Source organism: Mytilus edulis, chromosome 3, assembly GCF_963676685.1.
Source record: "Mytilus edulis chromosome 3, xbMytEdul2.2, whole genome shotgun sequence".
Classification (NCBI taxonomy): Eukaryota; Metazoa; Mollusca; class Bivalvia; order Mytilida; family Mytilidae; genus Mytilus; species Mytilus edulis.
Window position 1 is genome coordinate 51,675,715 of NC_092346.1, and position 27,304 is coordinate 51,703,018.

At 33.4% G+C, this 27,304-nt stretch overlaps 2 protein-coding genes and 1 long non-coding RNA gene across 3 annotated transcripts; 1 reads left to right on the forward strand and 2 right to left on the reverse strand.

Moving 5' to 3' along the window:
• Window positions 1-6,985, reverse strand: LOC139516766 (uncharacterized). Its single transcript, XM_071307057.1, has 2 exons — window positions 6,533-6,985; window positions 1-976 (listed from the first exon to the last, which is right to left on the reverse strand). Exons 1-2 carry the CDS (start codon window positions 6,873-6,875, stop codon window positions 171-173), a joined length of 1,149 nt encoding a protein of 382 aa, XP_071163158.1. The 5' UTR covers window positions 6,876-6,985; the 3' UTR covers window positions 1-170.
• LOC139516768 (uncharacterized) lies at window positions 4,109-5,303 on the reverse strand. Its single transcript, XR_011663019.1, has 3 exons — window positions 5,140-5,303; window positions 4,542-4,620; window positions 4,109-4,291 (listed from the first exon to the last, which is right to left on the reverse strand). It is a non-coding gene; the product is annotated as an uncharacterized lncRNA (long non-coding RNA).
• A 2,332-nt stretch (window positions 6,986-9,317) lies between the features above and the next one.
• On the forward strand, window positions 9,318-25,413 carry LOC139516770 (lysosome-associated membrane glycoprotein 1-like). Its single transcript, XM_071307059.1, has 9 exons — window positions 9,318-9,375; window positions 11,894-11,967; window positions 13,895-13,986; window positions 15,822-16,032; window positions 18,658-18,846; window positions 21,710-22,026; window positions 22,384-22,606; window positions 23,532-23,708; window positions 24,942-25,413. The coding sequence occupies exons 2-9, from the start codon at window positions 11,910-11,912 to the stop codon at window positions 25,088-25,090; spliced, it is 1,416 nt and encodes a 471-aa protein (XP_071163160.1). The 5' UTR covers window positions 9,318-9,375; window positions 11,894-11,909; the 3' UTR covers window positions 25,091-25,413.
• The last annotated feature ends 1,891 nt before the right edge of the window (window positions 25,414-27,304 follow it).

Genomic DNA, 27,304 nt, shown 5'->3' on the forward strand with positions numbered 1-27,304 from the left:
TGGGTAGTTATAAAATCTTTTATGAATTATGATAATTTATAAGTCATAGTGTACTTAATACTTTCATTACAAAATGTTTGGTATAATTCCTTATGTTTTGTTGATACTATTTTGTGTTTACATAAAAGCATTAATTTGCATACTGTGCTAACGTTGAATACTCCATTCTATTACAGTTCTTCTCGACTTTTTATATCTAAACCATATTCCTTTCGGAGTCCTATATAAACGTTTCCAGGATTATTAGGAGAAAATGTTTCTAACGTTTGTATTACACTTAATCGTTCTCTTTCAAATTTGTTACTTAACATTGCTTGTTCATAAAATTCGACAGTTTCTTTTGCTGCCTGTTCGAAAGATGTAGGCTTGAAGCCAAGTTTATGTTTTGCTTTATCACAGCATATAGGACCTCTTGTCACGGACGGGAATAAATGAAGAACATCTTCATTGTCAGTCACTGGAATATCAATATCTAGTTTTTCCATATATTTTTTCATTATTTCAAGAACTTCTGGTAGCGTTGGCGTCTCATCGAAAGCAAAGTTGTATGCTTCGTCTAAAAGGTCTTGGTCATAATTTAAACTTTGTAATACGATATTTGCAACGTCTTCAACATAAACAAAGCTCATTGGGAAGTCAATAAGATTTTTCGGAATAGCTATCTTTGTTTCCAAGTATGGCGATAATCTCAACCAAGCCTGGTATATCCACCAACGGTATGTATTATCACGTGACCCAATAACATCAGGAAGTCTAATGAAGAAATACGGCATCCCACCTTGCTTCCTCTGTTCTACCAAAACCTCTTCCCCTGAATATTTCCGATGGCCATAATCATCTTTCTTGTTCAAAACATCCTGCTCTTTTATGTCACCTGGTCGCACAGAATCGGTCTCTACCGTTGGCCGTGAATGGTTTTTCGTGCAGACTTCGTAAACCGAGTCAGAACTGATATAGATGTAGCGACCAACTCGACCTGCAATTAAAAAAACATATTTTTAAAAATGGAAAATGGAAACGGGGAACGTGTCATGGAAAAACTCGACCTGCAATTAAAAAAAACATATTTTTTAAAATGGAAAATGGAAACGGGGAACGTGTCATGGAAACAACAACCGACCACAGAGAAGAAAGCACTCACAGCATTCATCAATAGGTCAACTACCGTAGCGAGAAAATCACGCATCGGAAGCGGACTTCGGTCGACAGCTCTGCATGTTAGGTTCCCTTAACCATAATGTATACTAGCTCAGCGAAATGGACGCCTCACTTACACCTTAACATACAAATGAACCAAAAGAAAAAAACCCACACATGTGCAAAAATGCGGCAGGGTTAAGCATGTTAGTTTGCGATAATTCAACCCCTTATACCTCTAGCAAATTGCAATAAACAAACACACAGCAAAACGCTGTCCACGAAAAAGGCTAGGATTTGAAAAATACAATTTCTGGTCAGATGTGATATCGTTTTAGTATGCAATTATTTGGTTTTCCGGTATAAATCAAGTTGGTTTTTATTTCTGGCATTTTTCATAATCATTGTTGTTATCATTGTTTTTCATTGATTTATTCAGGTCTTTATAATTATTTCATTCGTTTAAACGGGCAGTGCATTAGAGTGAAATTAATTTCTCCTGGGTGTTTCATCATATGTAGCATAGAGAGCGTAATGTTTTCCCGCTTCAAAATTATTTTCGCGGTATTTGATTGCCCTATATGTAATCATCCAGCACGACATCGTCAATCTGAGCAGTCGAATTATTTTGGTAAATTTTAATTCTGGTTAAAGTTTATTAAGCTTTATATTTGGAGAGTTTTTTGTTTGATACTGATGTTTGAATTATATATGATATGTGTAGATATATATGTATGAATTGTGTTTATTTCTTACTAAATATAGAGCATCGGCGTTGTCGTGCGACTATCCACTTTACAAAGTCTTTGGTATTTGTTATAGCCTTTTATGGCGTGTATATTCAGAGTATTTATGTATACTTGGATATTTGGTACAATTATTGGTTATACTTGGATATTTGGTACAAGTATTGATTATACTTGGTTATTTGGTGCAAGTATTTGTTTTATGTCTACATTGATGGGTGGTTTATACCAGGAGAACTATAAATAGATAATAGCTATACACATTAAAGGATAAATGTGCCAGCTTTTGGGACATAGCAAACTAGGAACTCAATGAAAGCCTAGTACAGGCGATATGAGTCAAGTTTTTCATCTTATCCTTTTTCATTTCAGTACTTGAATTCACGGGATCTGTTCAAGCAGACTCACAGGAGAATAGTGTTCAATAGGAAATTGTGTTGATGGCACATTTCTAAATTTGCTTTTCATTTCATAAATCTTGAAATATTGCAACAACAACAACAAAAAAAACAACAAGTCTATTGATGAAGATTGTATGTTTTCAACGTACTGATGTTTACTTTTCGGCGCATGCCTGGTAAATGTTTCAAAATAAATGTATGTGGATATTTGTTTGTCAAAACATAGATTAACAAAATATTTCTTGTTCAAAGTTGTTTTTGGTCATATATTTTCGTATTTTCAATTTTTACAATTTTTCTTCGTTTTTAATTTATACAATTTTTATATGGTTTTAACTATTACATTTTTTATTTTTATTTTTTGGGGTACAAGATTATCTGTATATTTTAGATGAGGGTAAGTATCAAGGAGCACATTGTGCGTGAGTGCACCCTTGGAAGTTTTCTGTAGTAGTGTTTTTAGTAATTTCAGGGGATAGTTTGTTCCAGTCTTTGATGGTTTGACAGAAAAAGAAAATTGATAGCTGTCTTTATTGCACTGGATTTGTCTGTAGGATTCTTTATTGGTGGATCTCGTAGTAGACTGACTCTGTTGTAATACATTATGCGATGGAATGGCTATAATTTCATTTACAATTTTGTGGAACATTATAAGCCTTGTTCGTAGTAGGCGTTCTTGTAAGGTTTGTTATTTCATGGTGTCTAGCATCTCAGACACACTGCTGGTGTTGTGATCTCTATTGTACACGTAAATTGTCGCTCGTCTCTGTACTTTTTCTAGTGATTTTATATTTTCGTTTGTAAATGGATCCCATATAGTACAACAGTATTCTAACTTTGGTCTTATAAGTGTTTTGTACGCTCTTTCTTTAATTGTTTGTGATTGGACTTTAAGGTTTCTTCTGATGAAACCTAAGGATTTATTTGCTTTTGCAGCTGTTTGCTGGATGTGGATGTTCCATTTTAGGTCTGCTGAGATGGTGATACCTAAGTATTGTGCAAGTTTTACAGATTCTAAGATGTGTCCATACATGTTGTAATAAAAGTGGATGGGATTTCTTTTTGTTGTTATATTCATGATGCTACACTTGTCTGGATGGAAAGACATAAGCCAATCTTTTCCCCATTGTATGGCAGCTTCTACACTCTAAAAATTGTGTTTAGAGCCTAAACACATTTGTGAAACCGATTTTTGACATGTTTTAAATCTAAACATGTTTAATATTTAATGTGCTAACAGCCTAAACGTGTCAAGCTATAACGTGCTTAGACTGTAAACATGTTTAGATGTAAAGTGTTTAGACTAGAAACTTGTTTTGCTAAAAAGTGCTTAGACTGTAAACATGTTTAGTTGTAAAGTGTTGTATCTGGAAACATGTTTAGTTCTGAAGTGTTTTGTCAGGAAACACGTTTAGCTGTGAAGTGTTTTGAATGTAAACATGTTTAGACCATAAAGGGTCGTGAAGAAACATGTTTATCGTTTTAGTGTGATAAGCCGTTACTTCATTAGACCCCAAATAAACTAATACTCCGGAAGGCTAGACTGTAAAACGTATGATAGCTCTCAATACTACATGTTTTCATACCACCACAAAAGGAGCCAAACGCATCAAACTAAGAAACTTGAATTTCCAAATCAAATTGATTGTGACTAATACCTTTTCAATCTGAATGAGTATTTTCTTTAATTCAATTGTCGACATTCGACTATTGCATTTTTTCTTCATTTCAAATATTCATTGAACAGTCCAGAACTTTTGAAATGAAATCATTATTATACTAATTCTAAGATTAAAAAACAAAATTACAACATATGAAACAAAGGAATTTATGTAATTGTTTATTTCCAGTTAATCATTGAACACAATCAAATATAAACTCATAAATTCATATCAACGTACATATACATAATATTGACCAATTAAAACAATTTGAAAATGTCCTGTTTTCATTTTACAAGTCAATAAGAGCTTCCCCTTTCTTAGTACCCAACTGCTGGTCACTGGCCTGAAAGATAGAAAAATATTGATAAGCATCTAAGTAGAAAAATATAAGTATACTAACTACAACACCAAAAAGTAAATGCATGATTTAAGATCAAGATAACAACATTAGAACCGTACGTGGTATAAAAGCATAAATGTTCCAATGAGTCAATTGATATTTTTAATATAAAACTTCTTTTCATGCTAAATATCATTCATTTGATCAAATATATATTGACATTTTTAAAATCAAATACACTTAGGATTCTTACCTAGCAATATAGTTGCTACTGTGCATTATCTCCTCTTTTAGCATGTCAAGACAAATGATTTCCTCTGCAATTCTCTCATCTATAATAGAATAAAACAATACATATCAATAAAAATATAAGAAAGCACAACCGCTTACAACTATTGAATAAAAACAAGCATCTTTTTATTTATTTTGAGCAAATGTTGATTGTGCATTTAGGAAGTGCTTACTAAAACAATGAACTCGATATGACACTGATTTTGCGAATAATGCACTCGGCAGATTCCGCTTCCCTTCATGTTCCATTATAATCTGCCGAGGAGTACCAAATGAAGATTGTCCGCGCAAACTCCTTTCCAAGAACATATATATATATATATATATATATATAATAAGTGCTAGCTTGCATGATAGAATATTACACAACTCTTATCTTTACACAAGATATTTTGAACACTAAAAGCTCTTACAAGCACTTGTTTCGTGGGATGGTTCCCCCTTTTTCTTCTCCTGCATTGACTATACGGTAGTGTACTTGTAAATAATACTTATAACTGTCAATAATCATTTAAAATTGGCAGTACAAAATAAAAATCAGTATAATTATAACTCCTTACCTTTCTGAAACAGTTAAGTTACGGTCAGTTATGGTCAGAAGTAAACAGCGTGGCCTTTGACTTCGGGTTCTTTGTTTCTTCTTCCCGCTCAAAAATTAGCACGTGGTATGCATGCCGTCTTCAGCCTAAATGTGTTGTAATTCTAAACGTGTTTAGGAAAGTGTCTAAATATTGAAAGTGCTTAGAATTTAAACATGTTTAGCTTCATATAGTTGACGATGTAGCTAAACATGTTTAGCACAACAACATGTTTATTGCAAAGTGCTGAGAGCCAAAACATGTTTAGTGCGAAGTGCTGAGAGCCAAAACATGTTTAGTTTTTAATGCTTAGAAATTAAACACTTTCCTTAGCACATAAGTCTTGCAACACGTTTAAATTCTAAGCACTATTTTTACAGTGTAGGTCTTCTTGGAGCTTGAGGCAGTCGTTTTGAGTTTTAATTTGTCGGTAGATTATACCGTCATTTGCAAAGAGTCTGATTTTGCTATGTTGGATGTAATCTGGGAGGTCATTTATGTAAACTAAGAATAGTATTGGTCTTAGCACTGTACGGTAACCCTGTGGGACACCTGGTGAGACTGGTATTTTTGAAGATGACATGTTTTCTAAAAGTATACTGTTTGAGTTCTGTTTGAAAGAAAGGATTCTACCCAGTTGATGATTTGATCTGATATGCCAAAGTATTTTATTTTGTAAAAAGTCAAAGTATTTCATTTTTTTAAAAGTCATTGTAATACTAGTATGTACTTTATAATGACATTGTTGAGGATGAAATTAATTTTCTTCTTCAATGTCCATCACTTAAAATTGAAAGGTCCAGTTTTATTTTAAATTTATCCTCTAAATTTACTAATTTTAAAACTTTAAATGACCAATCTAAATTTGTATTGTTGATGTCAAATGAAGATCCATTTGTTAATAACATAATGATTAAATTAATAAATAGTTTAATAAAGACTAGAGGAGTAAAACTAAGTATTAACACATGAATAGTCCACAGCTCTTCTAATTATAAAACGGTACTGATTGTGTTCACTCACTCATTATCTTTGAGAATATATACTGCGTTTGTTGTCTCCCTTCTCTTATATAATATAGTTTTAGTTTTATTGTCATGTATCAATTGTAACTTCAATGAAAAAAATCACCACAATTATTTGTACACTTTGATTTAAACTATAATTGTACTGCTCCTCGGGGCGTCTTGATTGACAAATAAAAAAAAATAAAATTTGTTGTTGTCATTCATTAATTCATTCATTCATTACATGGCAAAATATAACGTGCAAATGCAGGATAACATACATTTAGTTTGAGTTATAAAATGATAGAATAGTATTGAGGTTCTTTTCATCCAAACAGAACCTCTGTAAAAATATGAAATCTACAAACCTTGCAGAAGTTTCAATGTATCCTTGATCATATACGGATCAAAACCACTGAAATCTACAATTGCATCATAAAAATCATACTGTTCTGCACTCCAGCAATCCGCTAAACTTTTCATGCGATCACATTTCAAATGCTTTACCCGTGGCTTAATATTATCGTCAGTGTCCCAGTACCAATTTCCTCTGGTTACCAAAGTCAAATCGTGTCCATTTTCTAGCATTATATTTACGTTAGCTGCACCAATAAGACCATTTCCCCCAAACATCAACACCTTTTTAACATCATTCGCATTAGTCCCAAGAACAAGAGAACAGAGTATTAGAAATGATATCAATAAGCCCATGATTTCATTTGCGCAATGTTTGTGGTTTTGTGTATTAATATTTAAAAAAACACCACCCGATAAAACTACGTATGTGATTTAACTAATGATGTGTTTACAGACCTTGACTTTGTAGGTCAGGGCTAGTTTATTCGTTCAAATATCAGATGTACATTTAAACAAAGGGATTGGACAAAAGGCAGTGCCTATACAAATCCTTTATTTTATTGAGGTTGTGTTGCATAACTATTGTTTATGTGAACACTTTTACTATGTATAAACGGTGTCATCCTGGTTTGCCCACTTTTAATTACATGTATATGTAAACATAGAGGGAATTGGGCAAACCAGGAGTAAACCGTATAAACTACAATATAAACCTTCGTCGGATTAGGGATTTCCTGTAGCTGTATTAGACTATGGTCCACAGAAAAAAACCCTGAGGCAATAGAACAATTTGAGTTGAATGAGTTGGAAACTCCCAAGTAGTAGTAAAAATAGGCACGATTAGGCTATACACAGCTACTTTTGCATAGGTACTATTTCTGTACTAAAAATTTGTAGTACTGGAAATCTACTTTTAATATTCAGTACTATTTTGTTACTCTAAAATTGTAATATTTAGGTACCTGTATTTTACAGTACTTTATTTGTACTTCAAATTTAGGTACTACAGATTTTTAGTTACTACCGTTACATTTTCAGCATTTTGAAAGTTTTTCTATTTCAAATCTCTTAAAGTTATGATTTTCAAACATGGAATATTGTATTATTTCTGTACCAAAATATTTAGTACAAATCAAGTACTGTAAAATACAAGTACCTAAATATTACAATAGTTTTAAAGTAAAGAAATAGTACTAAATAAAAATAGTAAATATTAAAAGTAAATTTCCAGTACTGCATTTTTTTAATACTGAAATAGTAACTATGCAAAAGTAGCTGTGTATACCGGGCGGATGATTTACGAAAAGATATAGCGCAGTAGTGGGCTGTTTATTAAAAAAAAACAGAAACGTATATGAAAACTGGCGATTGAGAAAAGTAAACAGAGAAAAAACTCCATAGAAATTAACATAATCCGAAAAAAACAAACAAAAATGAGACGTATATATTAGAATGAAGTCACGCGAGAGATTAAGTCAGTCAGTCAGATAGTTCATTAAGAAAACTGTATACGCATAAAACCAAAGTACATCTTTGAATGATTTGAATATCAAGGAATAGCATGGAGACTAAACATTATCAAAACTGGATCTTCTCGTTCACATTATAAATCAACTTCTTCGTCTTCCAGAAACGAATCTAAAAAGAGTGCTCAAGCATTCAAAAGAATATGGGAAATATTGAAACTGCCAATGGAGTAAGATACATCAAATAAATATTAACACTACAGAAAACTCCTTCAACCTTCTCGTAAAATAATTTAAAAAAAACAACCAATCCTGCAACACTCCACAATACAGATTTGACACGATATTTATATTTTTAAATATGACAAATGAAGGTAAAAAAAAAGCCTTGGAAACATTTCCCCCTTTCTTTTACATACAGATATGTTTACATAAAAAATGAAAATGTGTAAAGATCCCGAGCAAAGTAAATTCAATACAAGAGGTACCGAGAGCCATTGTCATTAAATATATTCTTGTTCAATGTTGTTGTCTAAAATTGACAATATTTTGTAACTGTGCATGATGTTTGCGACTAATAAAAATTGACCATCGAAGGAACGTGTCTTCCTCATGGCATACACGATGAAGCCTCTTGTCAAATATCAAGAAGCTATGCTTTATAATTGCCGTTAAAATGCGATAGAAGTGAACAGACTGACGGAGTAAAAGTAAACCAATCTATCTCTTCCTTTGTAGTGGGGATATAATAACAATCCACGACAGACATGATTATATACAATTACAAAACATCATGCAATGATTCACACACTAAACTTTTATGGACAATTCAGATTGCAATGATGACTGCAAAGAGTGTCGTCTGTATAGCCTGGTTGCACGTGGGCTTGTTGTGGTGGACACAAAAATTTCTTAGAATTAGTTATGACTCTAAAATTAAGGACTGCAAAGAGTGTCTTCTGTATAGCCTGGTTGTATGTGGGCTTGTCGTGGTGAACACATCAATTTTTAAGAATAAGTTATGACTCTAAAATTAAGGACTGCAAAGAGTGTCTTCTGTATAGCCTGGTTGCGTGTAGGCTTGTCGTGGTGAACACATTAATTTTTAAGAATATAAGTTATGACTCTAAAATTAAGGACTCCGAGAGGTTGAAGAGGAGCAGAACGGATCGTAACTCTTGACCAGCCCATATAAAGCTAAGAATAGATTCCGTTGTTACATCATGAATTGGTTATACGTGTACTATAAATTTCAACACTGAATGAAGTCAAATGATACGATTTTTAAAGATATATAAATTTTATCAGTTTTATAGTTGATCAAAGTCGAGACAACCGGAAATACTACTTATAAACAAACGAACGCATGTGATACACAACCTAAAAGGGTAAATTATACATATATTAAGTATTATTACAAAAGAAACTTCATTACACAACCAGTAAGACACGAAAACACTACACATGTTAGTTAGCAAAAACTCCATACAACTATCAATACAGAAAAAAGCTTACCAAACATCTAATTTACAGTGGAACAGAGTAAACAATGCTTAAGCCTAGTCTATCCAAGCTATTTAAGTTTATCATTGATAGCCTCTGTATTGTTGTAGATCACCTTTCAAACCATTGTAAGCTTTATGACCCGTCGTTCGTGAAACTTTCGAACCTCTTTTCCAACATCATTGATAAATTGAATCAAAACGCAGTCATGTGTTATCGGAGAGCAAGAAGACATCACAATTTTCAGTAGACCACTATTCCTAAAACAATACTACTATAGTGGAATGCTTAGACATCTTAAGATTAGTCGAAGGCCTGCTTTATGGTATATGTAGATGACAAACACTGGTACTTTAAAAAGGGCAATTAATATACTCCTCCGAACAGAGTGGGGAGTATACATATTTACATTTGTCCGCACGAAACACAGTTCTGTTGCCATTTCATTTGATCAGCAACTAGTATTCATGACTTTTTTTTATATATGTACAAAACTTCATCTATTCAAGTTTGTCTGAATTACATGTTTCTAGTTCCTTCTATATTCTACTTCCTGTTTCCCAAAACTGATATCTTTAAAATGCCAATACCATGCACGTATACGAAATATTTTCGACCATTTTTTTAGCAACTTCAAGTCATTAGTTCGTGGCTTATTCGGAAACATAAAACAAGAAACATTTAGCTTACAGCTAATATCGCTTGGATCTATTTTGACAACATGCTGGTGAAATCATTTTTTGTCTGTCCCATGTCAGGTACCTTACACGTGCTTTCCTTTTTATTATTTTGAGATCTTTGGTATACATTTTTAATTTTTGTTCATCTATTCACAAATTGTATTTTGTAAAAATGTATTTTAAACTTACGAAGATTACGAGCTTGACAATTTATATATATATATACACTATAGCTATTATTGAAAACTGCATGCTGCCCTACATGTGTCTTTGGGTTGATATATGTCGTTTGTTTGCTGTCTCAATGACGTTTACCCTATTCAAAGATTGTATATATATATATATGTTTTAAATCCTAGGGGTTGTAGGAACAGCGCGCTTTAACGTTCTACATCTTCTTTAATATATTCTTACATATATAAGTCAACGATTTAAAAATAGATATGTAAGTTAGTTGTAATACGTTTTCAAGCAATCAAACTATATTAGCCTGAATTGAATTTGGAAGTTGTCTAGGCACTTGGGTTAGTTTTACTATAAGCACTTCCACTACGGTGCAAAGGGGTTAGAATTCGCCATTGAACATAACTGACAAAAGAAGCGGAACCCAATATACTACTTGTAAATAACCATAGGCAACAGCATACCAATTTAACAGGGTAAGTATTTCATCACAAACTCTCCGATTCGGAAGAGGTTTACAACAATGTAAAACTTCGAAAGTAACTGAAAATATCATTAAAGGAGACAGGATCATAATATTTGTTATAGAGAAAAAACAAACCCGGGTTACAAACTAAAACTGAGGGAAACCTATCAAATATAAGAGAACTAAGACACAACAGAGACACTGTAGCGTGGTACTTCATTTTAAAGTACTTTTATAAACAAAGGTATTAAAAGTCGCAGGAAGATGACTAAGGCGTGATTGATATTTTGATGCAAAAGTCAGCATTAAACCAGATATAAAAATGACATACTGTAAACCTAACATTTGAACTATCTTAAAAATCAAACCAAAAAAATGTATTTATAAAGTTAACACCATAAAGATCTTCAAGCAAAAATTGAACGGTCAACACAAAACAATGTTTCAATTTTTTTTGCAGTTAAAAAGCTGTCTGTTAATCATACAGCATGCAAGATTAGTTATAGTCCCTATATCACAAGTTCCATGCACAAAATTTAACAGGCATTCAAGCCATCAGAATATGACTTGGCATATGAATAAAAAGAGATGATGTGGAATATACGTCAATGAGACAGTAAACCAACAGAAAAAATGACATCCAGATGGTGTGTTGGATTCGCAAGCTAACGAAAATCCAAGTGAATGAAATGTTTTAATGCAACTGTAAAATATAAAGTATTAAAATGATTCCTTTTTTAAATCTCATCTAATCACCAAAAGATCGATGTAGGATGAAAAAAAACTTAAATCAAATAGTTTGGGGGTGGGGTGGGGGGAGGGGGGGGGGGGGTCAACATTGCTGCAAGTTTTGTTAATCTAAAATCGATTTTACATTTATCCCTATTGGTCAATCAATTTTTCCCAAATTAAGTTAAGAGGGGGTGTGGGGGTCAGTGAAAAAACTATGTGAATTAAGTTGTTTATCCTTCATTAAACGTTTGATGTCGTCCCTTAACGTTTGTCGAAAACAATTTAAAGTATTGTCGTTTCCAGTAAATATAAAGTACACTAATTTATGTCTTTCTTATTCAGTGCTGCAGACTGCATAATGAACTGCTTCGGGATATCAGATGTACTCCTAACAGGAATACTTATGGTTATTTCAGGTAAGTTGAACCAGGGTTTAGAAAAAAAAAATAAGTGAAAGTATTACTGACCGACGCGAGTCTATTTGTATCGTCAAATTGACCAAATCGATACTAATCTTGTTTCAAAAAAAAATTTGGAAAAATGTTTTCATTGGCAAATGAAAAAGCGATATCATATTTCAGTTACTTATCAATATAATTATTAATAAAATCATTTATCATAACTGCACGCCAAGTCAGTTATACTTTTGGTAGTCAAAATAACAGAGTGGGAAAACTCTTATAAAATAGTATATTTCAAACACTTATATCATCTTTTCATAGCAAAACGTTAAAACAGATATGAAGAACATTCGTAAAGAATAACTTAAAAATAGTTAATCTTCTAAATCCTATGCAACATTTGAAATAAGGGCAAAAACTCGTAAACATGGCTTATTTCGAAATACATCAATCATCAGCTACTTTAAACAACATATGAGGTAAATGATAGATCGGCGACAAAAAAAAATGAGAGAGATAGTTGATGGCATTTAAGAGTTGTGTGAACCGTTTAGATAAAGAATTCCATATAAGATCAGCTTCTTTGCCTTTTATTGCGTATCCGCGTAGGTATTTTGAGGAATACATTATCAGACCATATCATATGAAAGACAAGCGTGCACACGCTGAAATGTCTCGCCTTCTTTACTAACCATTGAATTTTATGTTGATAGTCCTAAATATAAAGCTTTACTACAAGTAACACATAAACTTGACATGATCCCAAAAAATGTGAGGTCACGTAAACCTAAACGAGAATGTACATCTTTCAATCATTTAATAAACCAAACATAGTTGAACTATTGGTGATAGTTTCCAAGAAACAAACTTAACCAAGAAAACTAAACATTAACAAATAAACCATGAAAATGAGGCCAAGGTCAGATGAACCATGCCAGCCGGTGACCTATAGTTGTTAATGTATGTGCTATTTTGGTCTTTTGTGGATAGTTGTCTCATTGGCAATCATACCACATCTTCTTTTTTATATGTACACCTTACAATGAATCAATCTATGCATTACATATAGTTGACTTATTACTTATGGTGTCCAAGAAACAAACTTAACCATGAAAACTTTAAAACATTGACCAATGAACCATGAAAATGGTGTCAAGGTCATATGATACCGTGGCTTCCAGACAGAAATATACACTTTACAATCCTTCCATACAACACATATATATTTATCTGTTGCATATAGATTAAGAAAAACAGACCGATACACTAAATCTTGTCACTGAGAAATGAACTGTGAAAATGAGGTCAAGGTCAAATAAAAACTGCCAGACTGACATGTACATCATAAAATATTTCCATACACCAAATATAGTTGACATATTGCTTATAGTATTAGAAAAAGAGACCAAAACTCAATAACTTTGACAACAGAACCATGATAAATATCATGAAGTCAAGGTCAGATGACACATACCAGTTGGGCATATACACCTTAAAATCATTCCATATACCAAATATAGTAGACATATTGCTTATAGTATCTGATATATGGACTTGACAACGAAACTTAACCATGTTCACTGATCCATGAAATGAGGTCGAGGTCAAATGAAAACTGTCTGGCGGGCATGAGGACCTTGCAAAGTACGCACATTCTAAATATAGTTATCCTATTACTCATGACAAGAAAGAAATTAACAATACAACAATTCTTCACTTTTTTCAAGTACCGCCGCCGGATCACTATCATTTTGTCGAGCTTTCTGCGACAAAAGTCGAAGGCACGACAAAAACTACCCACTTTTGGAAATATAAATAGTGGTATATTCTGGTTAGGCACACAATTGAAATAATTCTGGTTTATGACGCACTTTTCAACCTAGGGACATTTGAAATTACGTGAAAATTGTCATATAAATGATGTGCATTGATTATTTAAAAGGTTGCAAAGGATTCCAGTACCCAGAATCAGCACCATGCATAATAGTAAATATGGACGCTACAACTCAACTGACTCAACTTGGATCTGAGCCGGTAAACACAATCTGCTTTCATGATATTTTTTTTTATATATATGTATGAAAACGCGTAACTGGATTTAATATTGCAATATAATTTAAAAAAACCCAAGTTGTTTTGAAATCTCTTGCCAAGATCTTTTATAAATATCACACAATCCTGTTTCATTCTATCAGAAAATCAAATATTTTAAACATGAGGATATCCCAGTTATTAGCATAACACATTACATCGACAACATCCACCATGCATTTTCTACATTTGAAAATGCCTGTACCAAGTCAGGAATATGACAATTCTTGTCCATTCGTTTTTTATGCGTTTTGTTATTTGATTTTGCCATGTGATTATATATGGACTTTCCGAATTGATTTTCCTCTGAGTTCAGTATTTTTGTGATTTTACTTTTTCCAAGCAAGGATGGCCTCGGTGTCCGAGTGGTCTAAGAAGTTACTCACAAGCCAGTCAACACTGATGTTGTGAGTTTGAACCCCGCTCGTGCTAGTGCACTCGATTCTAATTGCCTATGATTGTCAGTTTTTCTATCGAAGGTCGGTGGTTTTCACCGGGCACTCCGGCTTCCTCCACCAATAAAAACTGGCCGCCACGTTATAGCCCAAAAGTGGCGATAAAACGCCAAAAGTATAAATCAAACCCAAGCAAGGACCGAAGCTCATTAACTAGGTAATCAAACGCAGGACTTCTGGAAAGTTCAAAGAGCCGAAAACTACTTCTGAAGTTGATTTAGTCATAGAGTGGTTTCCGATGTAATATTAAAAAATGAATCCGTATCACAAAGCATAAATAAGACACCAAGATATATGTGCTAAAATAACTTCATATAGAAAGCAAATTATGTATGCTTGCCAATGAGACAAGTTCGAGTTTTGACTATTGTTGATGACCGTACGGTGACCTATAGTTGCCTACGTCTGCTTCATTTTGACTATGGTATGCATAACGTATAGTCCGCTATAAAAGGACCCAACATGAAAAAACAAACAAACATGACTGACAACAACTATTAAGACCTAAACACTGTCGAGAAATTTTCCAGGAAGAGTAAAAGCCAAATCTTACAGGAAATCATGATAACCTGGACCAATGACAATACCGTAATTTTGACAGAAAATAAAATAAGTTTACCATTAAAAAAAATAAAATCTGAATTATACATATATCGCTAATCTTTTTTTTTTTTTTTTTTGTATAACCATTAATGATTGTCTACCAGGAAAATGTTTATACTGTCGGAGGAGATAGCACGGGGCTGGTGTATCGTAGCTGCGGGGCCGTAGCTCATAGTTCCTTTGTTGTATTTTTTTTACTTTTGCGGTCTATGGTCCGCAAAATAAAAAAATAAACAAAAGAGGACCATAAGAGTTACGGTTCCGCAGCTAGGTGTACCTGAGACAAATTAACGTTACTTTTCATTTGGTGCAAAGAGCCGATATGAAACATTCTCATAAACATGTTTAACCCCGCCGCAATGTTGAGCCTGTCCCAAGTCAGGAGCCTCTGGCATTTGTTCGTCTTGAATGATTTTTAATTTTAGTTTCTTCTGTATAATTCGGAGTTTAGTATGACGTCCATTATCACTGTACTAGTATACATATTTTTAAGGGGCCAACTGAAGGACACCTACGGGTGTGGGAGTTTCTCGCTGCATTGAAGACATATGGTGGAGACCTTCTGCTGTTGTCTGTTATATGGTCGGGTTGTTGTCTGACACATTCTTCATTTCCGTTCTCAATTTTATTATATTTCAACCAGAATAAAGTAGTCTAAATCATAGAAAAAATGTAGAGTAAAAACCTTGAATCGTTTATAAATAATTTTGCAATTTACAGTTAGAAGTAACATCATCTTTGAAGAGTGCCAAAGTAGACAGAGGATTTTGTGCAGGTGCCAGCGGCTCTACGTCAAATATTATTTTACAAACAACAGCTCCTTTACCAGCGAGGATTACATTATTATTTAACAAAGACGAACAGTCTGTTGTGTTTATGGACATTACAGTAACTTTTGATCCCGATGCTATATTTAATAATACGGATGAAGGTAAACAGTTTTTCAAACTTTTATAAAGAAAGATTTTTGTAGAAAAGAATACATTTGGATAAAAAGAGTAAAGCTCATAATTCCATGAAGTTTTAAAACAAGAGGCTCTCAAGAGCCTGAATCGCTCACCTGAATTTTTTTGGTTTAATCTCTCATCAATGATTATTTTGGCTTTTCAATTTATTTAAATGTTCTTTGAATCGTCCTATTTTCTTCAAAAGCAAAAAAAAAAATCATTTTCTCCTATGTTCTATTTTAGCCATAGGAGCTATGTTTCTTGACATACAAGGAAATGAAATATAAAATTTATACTAGATACTTTGAAACTCTGAAACTCATTTAGCCTAAGTTTGGCTGAAATTGATACAGCAGTTTCATAAGAGAAGATTTTTTAAAGTAAGTCAACATGGTGAACAAATTGTGAAAAAAGTCTTTAAAGGGCAATAACTCCTAAAGAGGTCAATTGACAATTTTGGTCAAATTGACTTATTTGTAGATCTTACTTTGCTGATCATATTTGCTGTTTACAGTTTATCTTTATCTATAACAATATTCAAGATAATGACAAAAACTGCAAAATTTCCTTAAAATTACCAATTAAGTGGCAGCAACCCAACAATTGGATGTTTGATTCATCTGAAAATTTCAGGGCTGATAGATATTGACCTAATGAACATTTTTACTCCATGTCAGATTTGCTCTTAATGCTTTCGTTTTTGAGATATAAGCCAAAAACTGCAATTGACCCCTATGTTCTATTTTAAGTAACGGCGGCCATGTTTTTTGACGGATCAAAAATCAAAGCACACACTTTGTGCAGGATAATCTAAGGAACAACCATGCTAAGTTTTAACCAAATCCATTCAGTAGTTTCAGAGGAGAAGATTTTTTAAAGTTAGCAAATATGATGAACAAATTGTGAAAAATTGTCATTAAAGGAAAATAACCCCTTAAGGGGTCAATTGACAATTTTGGTCAAATTAACTTATTTGTAGATCTTACTTTGCTGATCTTTTTTGCTGTTTACAGTTTATCTTTATCTATAATAATATTCAAGATAATGACCAAAAACTGCAAAATTTCCTTAAAATTACCAATTAAGTGGCAGCAACCCAACAATGGTTTGTTTGATTCATCTGAAAATTTCAGGGCTGATAGATCTTGACCTAATGAACATTTTTACTCCATGTCAGATTTGCTCTAAATGCTTTTGTTTTTGAGATATAAGCCAAAAACTGCATTTGACCCCTATGTTCTATTTTAAGTAACGGCGGCCATGTTTTTTGACGGATCAAAAATCAAAGCACACACTTTGTGCAGGATAATCTAAGGAACAATCATGCTAAGTTTTAACCAAATCCATTCAGTAGTTTCAGAGGAGAAGATTTTTTAAAGTTAGCAAATATGATGAACAAATTGTGAAAAATTGTCATTAAAGGACAATAACCCCTTAAGGGGTCAATTGACAATTTTGGTCATATTAACTTATTTGTAGATCTTACTTTGCTGATCTTTTTTGCTGTTTACAGTTTATCTTTATCTATAATAATATTCAAGATAATGACCAAAAACTGCAAAATTTCCTTAAAATTACCAATTAAGTGGCAGCAACCCAACAATGGTTTGTTTGATTCATCTGAAAATTTCAGGGCTGATAGATCTTGACCTAATGAACATTTTTACCCCATGTCAGATTTGCTCTAAATGCTTTCGTTTTTGAGATATAAGCCAAAAACTGCATTTGACCCCTATGTTCTATTTTAAGTAACGGCGGCCATGTTTTTTGACGGATCAAAAATCGAAGCGCACATTTTGTGCAGGATATACTAAGGAACAATCATCTTAAGTTTCATTCAAATCCATTCAGTAGTTTCAGAGGAGAAGATGTTTGAAAAATTGTTAACGACGACAGACGACGACGACAGACGACGACGACGACGACGACGGACGCCAAGTGATGAGAAAAGCTCACTGGCCTTTTAGGCCAGGTGAGATAAAAAGAGAGGGACATTCAGAACTGACATATCTTTTACAACGCCATGGGAACATATGAAAGACAACAAAAAGATAAACAAGTCCACAAAACAAAACATAGACAACTAAAAACTAAGCGACACTTCTATAAAGTTTGAAAATTTACCAATACAATTGATTATAAAGAAAGAAGATGCGGTATGATTGTCAATGAGACAACTCTTCTCAAGAGACCAGATGACACAGAAATTTACAACTAAAGTTACCGTACGGATTTCAACAATGATTAAAGCCCATACCACATGGTCTGTTATAAAAGGTTCCGAAATTACAAATTGTTAAACAATACAAACGAGAAAACTAACATAACAACAAACGACAACCACTGATTACAGGCTCCTGATTTTGGACAAGCACATACATACAGAATGTGGCGGGGTTAAACATGTTAGCGGGCGCCCAAACCCTTCCCTAACTAAAACAGTTGTGTAACAGTACAACATAGACGATTTAAAAACAGGTGCTTTCAAAACTTTTGTTCTCAAGTGTTTCAGATTTGTTAAGGTAATTCCAGAAAAATCGGCTTTTGTAGTTTTGTGTAATTTATTTCTGCAGTACAAGAACATTTATTGAAGTATTATTTTACTACAGGTAACCAAGTTTTAGCAGATATTGGAAACACGCGTCTGTCAAAGGATACATCTTCCTATAAATGTGATGAACAACAAACTATTTCATTCAATAAAAAGCATTCATCAATGTTCGAGTACGAGTTTAAGATGACCATCAGTAATGTTGTAATTCAAGCTTTTAACATAGTTAACGGTACACTATCAGAAGGTAAATGATTGTTTTGGTTAACCGATATCTGTCAGAAGTAACTGCTATCAAAGGGCATTCTACGAATATAAAACACAGTTTTTCATAAATAGTGTTTCTGGTTGAAGTAAATTTAACATGATGTATCGACCATCAAAGTAAACACTATTTTTAAATTCTGTCCAAAAAGTCTTTTTAAAATAGAATAACATCCTGAAGAATATATCATCAAAACATTTTTATCCTTTTTTTGAGATTTAAATTCCAAATTCTTATGAAGACAGCTGTCTTTGCTGGTTGTTCGGTACATTTGTTAATCAGAAGCAATCTAGACAGACTTCCATCTACTAGTATTGGGACAGTTTCGTCGTAATTCTTCTTCTCTTTAAACTTTAGAATTCTGCTTGTCGACGGTTCCTTCGTCATGTCGTCAGAACATCTTGTACTTCAAAAAAATCCGACTGTAAATATATTTGCTGTAACCATACTTCTGTAATTAAAAAGATAATGATTCAGGATGTATTTTTTTGGAACTGCAATGAAACTGTAATGGAACAATCAGCCAGACTGTCAACTTTCTATTATGACTGTAGCCTTGATATTCCAGCCTAGACGCCAGTTGTGCCTCTTTCATATCAAATATGTTCCTGAGTTGTTTGAGTACCTTGCCATGGCTATCTTAACGAAGATCCTTCTAAATTCCTTTTCATTTGATAAAACATAAAATTGAGAATGGAAATGGGGAATGTGTCAAAGAGACAACAACCCGACCATAGAAAAAACAACAGCAGAAGGTCACTAACAGGTCTTCAATGTAGCGAGACATTCCCGCACCCGGAGGCGTCCTTCAGCTGGCCCCTAAACAAATATATACTAGTTCAGTGATAATGAACGCCATACTAATTTCCGAATTGTACACAAGAAACTAAAATTAAAAAAATGCAAGACTAACAAAGGCCAGAGGCTCCTGACTTGGGACAGGCGCAAAAATGCGGCGGGGTTAAACATGTTTATGAAATCTCAACCCTCCCCCTATTCCTCTAGCCAATGTAGAAAAGTAAATGCATAACAATACGCACATTTAAAATTCAATTCAAGAGAAGTCCGAGATGTAACCAAAGAAAATAAACAAAATGACAATAATACATAAATAACAACAGACTACTAGCAGTTAACTGACATGCCAGCTCCAGACTTCAATTAAACTGATTGAAAGATTATAATTTCATCATATGAATATCAGGCACAATCCTTCCCGTTAGGGGTTTAGTATCATACCATCATAACATATATGAGAAGAACATAACCCGTGTCATGCCAACAACTGGTTTTTTAATAAAAGTGTTTAGTTCCGATGCAAAGACCCTATAAGTGAATCAATATTAACGCCAAAATAAGCAATCTCTAGTGACCTGACAACAGTATCGTAACTATATCCCTTCTTGATAAGTCTATTTAAAGGTTTTGTTAGTTTCTGAGGTGAATACTGACATTTTTGTGCTTTATAAAGAATATTTCCATAAAAAATTGGATGTGAAATACCTGAACGTATAAAAAGTCTGCATGTTGAGCTATATTTACGAATGATGTCCTTATACCGATGATAAAATTTAGTAAATGTTTTGACTAGTTTGTGATATCGAAATCCCTGGTGTACTAATTTTTCAGTAATACATAAATTTCTCACGTTAAAATCTAAAACATTGTTACATACACGAGCGAATCGTACAAGTTGAGATATATAAACACCGTAAGATGGTGACAATGGAACGTCACCATTTAAAAATGGATAATTTACGATAGGAAATGAAAAATCATCTCTTTTATCATAAATTTTAGTATTAAGCTTTCCGTTAGTGATATAGATATCAAGATCGAGGAAAGGGCAGTGGTCATTGTTAGTATTAGCTTTATTTAAAGTAAGTTCAACAGGATAAATTTCTTTAGTATACATACTGAAGTCGTCATTATTGAGAGCCAAAATGTCATCCAAATATCTAAAAGTATTATTAAATTTGTTTATAAGATGTTGTTTTTTGATGGGTCTTTGCTGATTTTTGTCATAAAATGTAACTCATAGCAATACAAAAACAGGTCCGCAATAAGTGGTGCACAGTTAGTCCCCATTGGAATTCCAATAACCTGACGATATACGAAATCTCCAAAGCGAACAAAAATGTTATCTAGTAAAAATTCAAGGGCATATATAGTATCAAAGCATGTCCAATTGACATAGTTTTTTTGTTTATTGCTACTAAAAAATGACCTAAAAGAGTTTGAACATATATATTCACATTCTGACTTTTTAAATGCCCATTTAATTAGGTGGGTGAATTTTTTCTTAATGAGAATCTGAGGCAATGTGGTATACAGGGTAGAAAAATCAAAACTTTGAACAGATTCAAAATCACCAATGTTTGCTTTAATATTCAAATGGACTGATTATTGTGTAAAATCAACTAAAATGACCCAAGGAAACTTGCTCTTTGTTGATGCCGAACGGTAACCTGTAGTTTTTCACACCCCTTTAGGCCTTATAGTTGTCTCATAGCTATCATAACATTCTCTTTTATATGTACATACATATATAATTTACAGTTTATCAATTATAGTGGCATACGTCTTTGCTAGCCAAAGGTGCTATCGAAGATGAGTGGCATAATGGTTTATGAATGTTGTCAGCTTCGTTGACTTAAGCTAGTCGACAAGAGACAATATTATAGCTGAACTGGTTATTTTGATTTAGTCGGTAAGTCCTTAATTGTGCATGGATATAAAGGAATATGAAGTCAAGAATCTGTAGCGACAAATTAAAAATTAAAATCCAGAATCACTTTAAGAAACCTTGCTTATCATTAAAATTTCTGCTTTTTCACTTTTCAAGCTGAAGAATGTGCTGCGGACGAAACAACTGTTGCACCAACAAGTACTGAAACAATTGAAACAACACAACCAGATGTCACCAATACCGGAAGTACTACAAAGATGGACACAACGGACGAAACGACGGTTCCTGCAACAACAAGCTTCATTTCAACGCCAACAGAAACTACCCCTGAAGGGACTAGCAGTAATCCTATCACACCAAGACCGGACGATCCACCTATACAATCTTACTTTGCACACGGAGAGAACGGCACTTGTGTACTCATACAGTGTGGAATACAGTTCGAAATTAATTACAATACAACTGAACAAAAAGTACATAGACTTAGTAATGTTGCTTTAATCGCTGTCATTTAAATTCGGTTGTATAGTTATCTCATAGGCACATACCACATATATTTATGTAAGGTAACAATATATATTCATGGCTTACAATGTACACATGTGTTTTTAACAAACTCCATACTCGAAGTCAAATTTTTGTCAAACTCCAAAATTTTCTTTTGTATATATGTATAAAAATAAAAGATATGGTATAATTGCCAATGAGACAACTCTGCATCAGAGACCAAATGACATGTCAAACTATAGGTATAATTTGCACGTCTTATTCTGTAATATCGTATTTTGAAGATGCTTACATTAAAATAATATTGCCTGTTCTGGTTTCAGAAAGCATCAAGGGTAATTGGAGTTCCAGAGAGAGTAAACTTTGATGGAGGTTGCAATCAACCCAACAATACACAAAGTCTTCAAATACAATTCTATGATAACTGGGATCTCAGACTTACATTTTCTCGATTCGATGACCAAGGACGAATAAAGTTCTATTTGTCTGATATAGATTTAACAGCCAATTTGAGCAAAGAACTTTTCCCGGATATCGGTAATCCAAGTAAGTCTTATAATAGATATAAAAAGATTAGTAAGTAAAATATATGAATACATCCCCGAGGAGTTGATATTGTTTTTTAAGATAATGCAGACTAAAAAATGTATTTTTTTTTTAATATAATGCAGACTAAAAAATGTATCGGTTTCAGTGCAGTATGTTTAGGTCCAAAAAACATCGAATAACGAGGAAAATCAAAAAATTGTCACGTCACAAAAAGAACAATAATTGATTTCTTTAAACTTTAAATGTCTAAATCTCCCTTTGTAACGATGTCTCAATCTCCCTATGTAACGATGTCTTAATCTCCCTAGCTATATGTCTCAATCTCCCTTTGTAACGATGTCTCAATCTCCCTATGTAACGATGTCTTAATCTCCCTAGCTATGTGTCTCAATCTCCCTTTGTAACGATGTCTCAATCTCCCTATGTAACGATGTCTTAATTTCCCTAGCTATGTGTCTCAATCTCCCTTTGTAACGATGTCTCAGTCTCCCTATGTAACGATGTCTCAATCTCCCTATGTAACGATGTCTTAATCTCCCTAGCTATGTGTCTCAATCTCCCTTTGTAACGATGTCTTAATCTCCCTAGCTATGTGTCTCAATCTCCCTTTGTAACGATGTCTCAATCTCCCTATGTAACGATGTCTCAATCTCCCTATGTAACGATGTCTTAATCTCCCTAGCTATGTGTCTCAATCTCCCTTTGTAACGATGTCTTAATCTCCCTAGCTATGTGTCTCAATCTCCCTTTGTAACGATGTCTCAATCTGCCTATGTAACGATGTCTTAATCTCCCTAGCTGTGTTTCAATTTCCCTTTGTAACGATGTCTTAATCTTTTAATGGGTACACAGTTATTATGGACTAGTTGAAATAAAAGTATCTAGAAGTCCATACAAAACTACCTTTTGTATTTTTCTTTAGTTCTAAGACAAAACATCAAAACAACTTTTGCAACAGATACAATAACAGCTTCGACAGATGGCAGTTACAGATGTACAAAAGAAGCAGCATTTCTATTAAAAGATGGGACTGTTATGAGTACATTTAATTTGCAATATGCAGCCTTCCAGAAGAATATAACTGACTTCTCAGAATCAGGTTCGAACAAGTTTACTTGGATTTATATTTTATGCAAATTTGTAATGTCATAGTTCGTATATGGGGAACCAATTGTTAATTAATATCGTTGATGTTCCCCAAATGTTTATTTTTTATAAAGTTCTTAATTTTGTTCAACATTTCCTGCACAAAAAAAATACTTTGGCTTATAAGACGACGTATTCAATAACGGTGAGCAAAGAGCTACATAATACAACGCAATACCAAATCTTTCCCCTCTCCCCTTCCCATTAAAAAAAAGATACAAATAATAAATTTACAGCTAGTGTGCCTAAATTGAGTGAAAAACAATTCGAAAAATTATAAGCGTCATTATGGAAATTCATTTCACTGATATTCAACTGACGTATTCCAGTCAACTTGAATTTAATATCACAGACATTTGAATATCTATTTGCCTCATGTTCTTAATTTCTCTTTAGAACTTATTACATATTCCAAAAATAAAAAAAAAATATATCACGAGTTTAAACAATCTCAATATTCATTAAACTGTCCAAATCCAAAGACTTTTTGGGAAATTATAACACCTCATCGCTCACAAGGGGCGTTCGCGCTTGCGCTATACTAGTATATTTATATGTCTTAAGAGATTTTTACACACCAACACAAACTAGTTTCACCAACATCAATAATTAAAAGTAGACTAACTGGGGTCACGCGCCAGGAACGATTTGCTTACCAAAATACTTGTATTAGTAAAAAAAAACGTTTGCCTTTTATGTCTTATCTATCACATTACTAAATTGAGAATGGAAATGGGGGATGTGTCAAATAGACAACAACCCGACCAAAGAGCCGAAAACAGCCAAAGACCACCAAAAGGTTTTCAACACAGCGAGAAAATCTCACACCCGGAGCTAGGCGGGCTTCAGCTGGCACCTAGGTAAAATGTGTACTAGCCTCAATAAAATTTGGACGTCACACCCAATCCCAAAATTAAAAAAACATATACGACTAACAAAGGCCAGAGGCTCCTAACTTTGGACAGGCGCAAAATTTGGCGGGGTTAAACATGTTTTATGAGATCTCCATCCTCTCCCTATATATCTCTTGCCAACACACAGCAATACACACAGTAAAACTAAAGTTTATAAAGTACGAGTCCGATGTCATATCATTTTGAATCAACTACTCGTCCGACACAGATTGTTTTGTGCTCCTTGCAACAATAAATCAATCCATTTTCTTTCATCTAAGTTTTGATTGTAGGTATATCGGAATGTTCCTCAGATGTTGAAACAAGTTCCGATATTCCCATTGCCGTTGGTTCTGCACTTGGTGGACTGATACTCATCGTTCTGGTAGCTTATGCTATTGGTAGGAGATGCAAAGAAAAGGGAGACTACGACACAATATAAAAAGGGGACATAATAGAAAAATCATACATATCTCAGACATTGATACATTTTTCTTAAAATACATTATGTTAAGCAGAAATCCATGTGAATAAAAGACATTAACAGCATATGAGTGTAAACATTGATAGTGCAATTTTGGGGAAGCAATATTCAAACGCATAAGCAATGGTATAAGAAGAGCATAGATGAAACATATATTGTCATACATAAATATTGATCTATTTTAATTTTTGTAGAAAATCTATTTTAATTTTTGTACAAAATCTACTTTAATTTTTCTAGAAAACTGATTGCTTTAAAATTAAATTTTATGTACATTTATAGTTATGTATCTTTCTGTTACTTCAGACCCAATGTATACAAATAAATTTTCTTTATTAAAATAAAGAGAGGTGCTTTGATTGCTAATGAGACAACAGTACTATATCCATTAGAAATCAACGGACGAGGATGAAAAAAAAGGACACCGTACGGCCTTCAACAACGAGCAAAGCCCATACCGCATAGCAGAGGCGGATTTAGGGGGTGGGGGGCCCTCCCCCTTTTTGGGGAAAAAATTGGTTGCTTATATAGGGAATCACTGAAGCGTGACTGGAGCGGGCCCCTTCTTAGGTCAGTCAGTGGGCCCCCACTTATGAAAATTTTTGGATCCGCCACTGCATAGCCCGCTATAAAAGTCCCCAAAATGAAAAAATATAAAACAATACAAACGAAAGCCAATTTCAACTAATAGATAAACCCGAGGATAAACCATGCATGGTTCCCAGATTAACACATCAACCAGTGAACATCGAAAGGTTATTATTACGTGTCTCTAAGCAGTATCGAATGAATGAAAATGAAAGAATGAAAACAATCTCCAAATGCCGAAATAATTTTCAGTGAACATGCAATTATTATTTTTACCGAAAATACAGTCAAATAAGAAAAAATATTTATGTCTTAAGAAATAGATTTTATATGTGTCCTATTTGCTTGCTGATGTTAATATATCAAATTGATGGTAACGGAAGTATTTTACGGTTGACAACATTTAAGGAATTTTGCGGAAATAAGATAAATAATTCGATAAAAGGATTAATTTGTCTAAGCATTCTGAATGCAGATATGACATTCGAGTTCCATATAATAATAAGCCATTTACATGTTTCACATATTCGTTTAAATGGCATTATACTCTGCAACTATTTGAATCTTCATTTGCCATCATGGGTCAGTCAAATGTATATATAACATAGATACAACACGGCTGCGCACCGGTAAATTTGAATCTGACATCTGAATTTGAGTTATGGTCAAACAAGACGAGGAATCGTTGAAGGTAACTTGCATTTTGATTTATTCAGTTTTATTTTATATGACATAGCATAATTAAATCCAAATGAACTAATTACTAAACACATCCGTCAAAAACTGTACCCTATAATAAGGTTAACTTGCAAGAGTCGCATGTTTGATTCATTTTAAGACTGTCCTGTCCAGAATTGATGCTACTATGTATTCTGGTAGGCTAAATCTAAAGAACCTGTAACACTTTCAAAGAATTAAGAATTATATGGGGCAAATTTTATCTAAATTTATTTGATTCTATATCATTCAAAACCCAATTCAATCGGGAAGTAACTATGTTTTGCCTTAAAGCTACAAATGCATTCTGTCCGTCAATGATTTTTGTAGTACAAAATATGCAAAATAAAAGTAGTTTCTAGGACTGAATAACATTTTGTTTAAATTTTTTTTTTAAATAAATGAAAAGTTTTGAAGTTAATCATCTTAATTTCACGATAGGTTTCAACAATATAATTACAAGGTAGAGTTTGTCTCATACTTCAGATATAAAAAAAACCGCTAACGGTCAAACCTAAAAGTCAGTCAGAAAAAGGCCAACTAGACATTTTTTTACCATTAATTTATAGCAACCATATTTCTCCCTATACAACTGTACGCAAAAAGCAGATGTATGTCTAATATGTATCAACTTTGTTGGACTTGTAAAGACAGTGCATGCGGCATAATGCCATTCCACGAGATACCAACCGTGTGTCCTGCTTTTTCATATTCACGCTAAAAGGCTTCTCAAAATTTTAGGATTTTTTTTAATTGTATGTCCTGATCTAAAGATGATGTCCTGTCACTAAATAATTCAGTTGTGGTGACCATGTTGAAATCATGAACTTGAAATTAAGCATACCATAGATATACGACATAGATCTG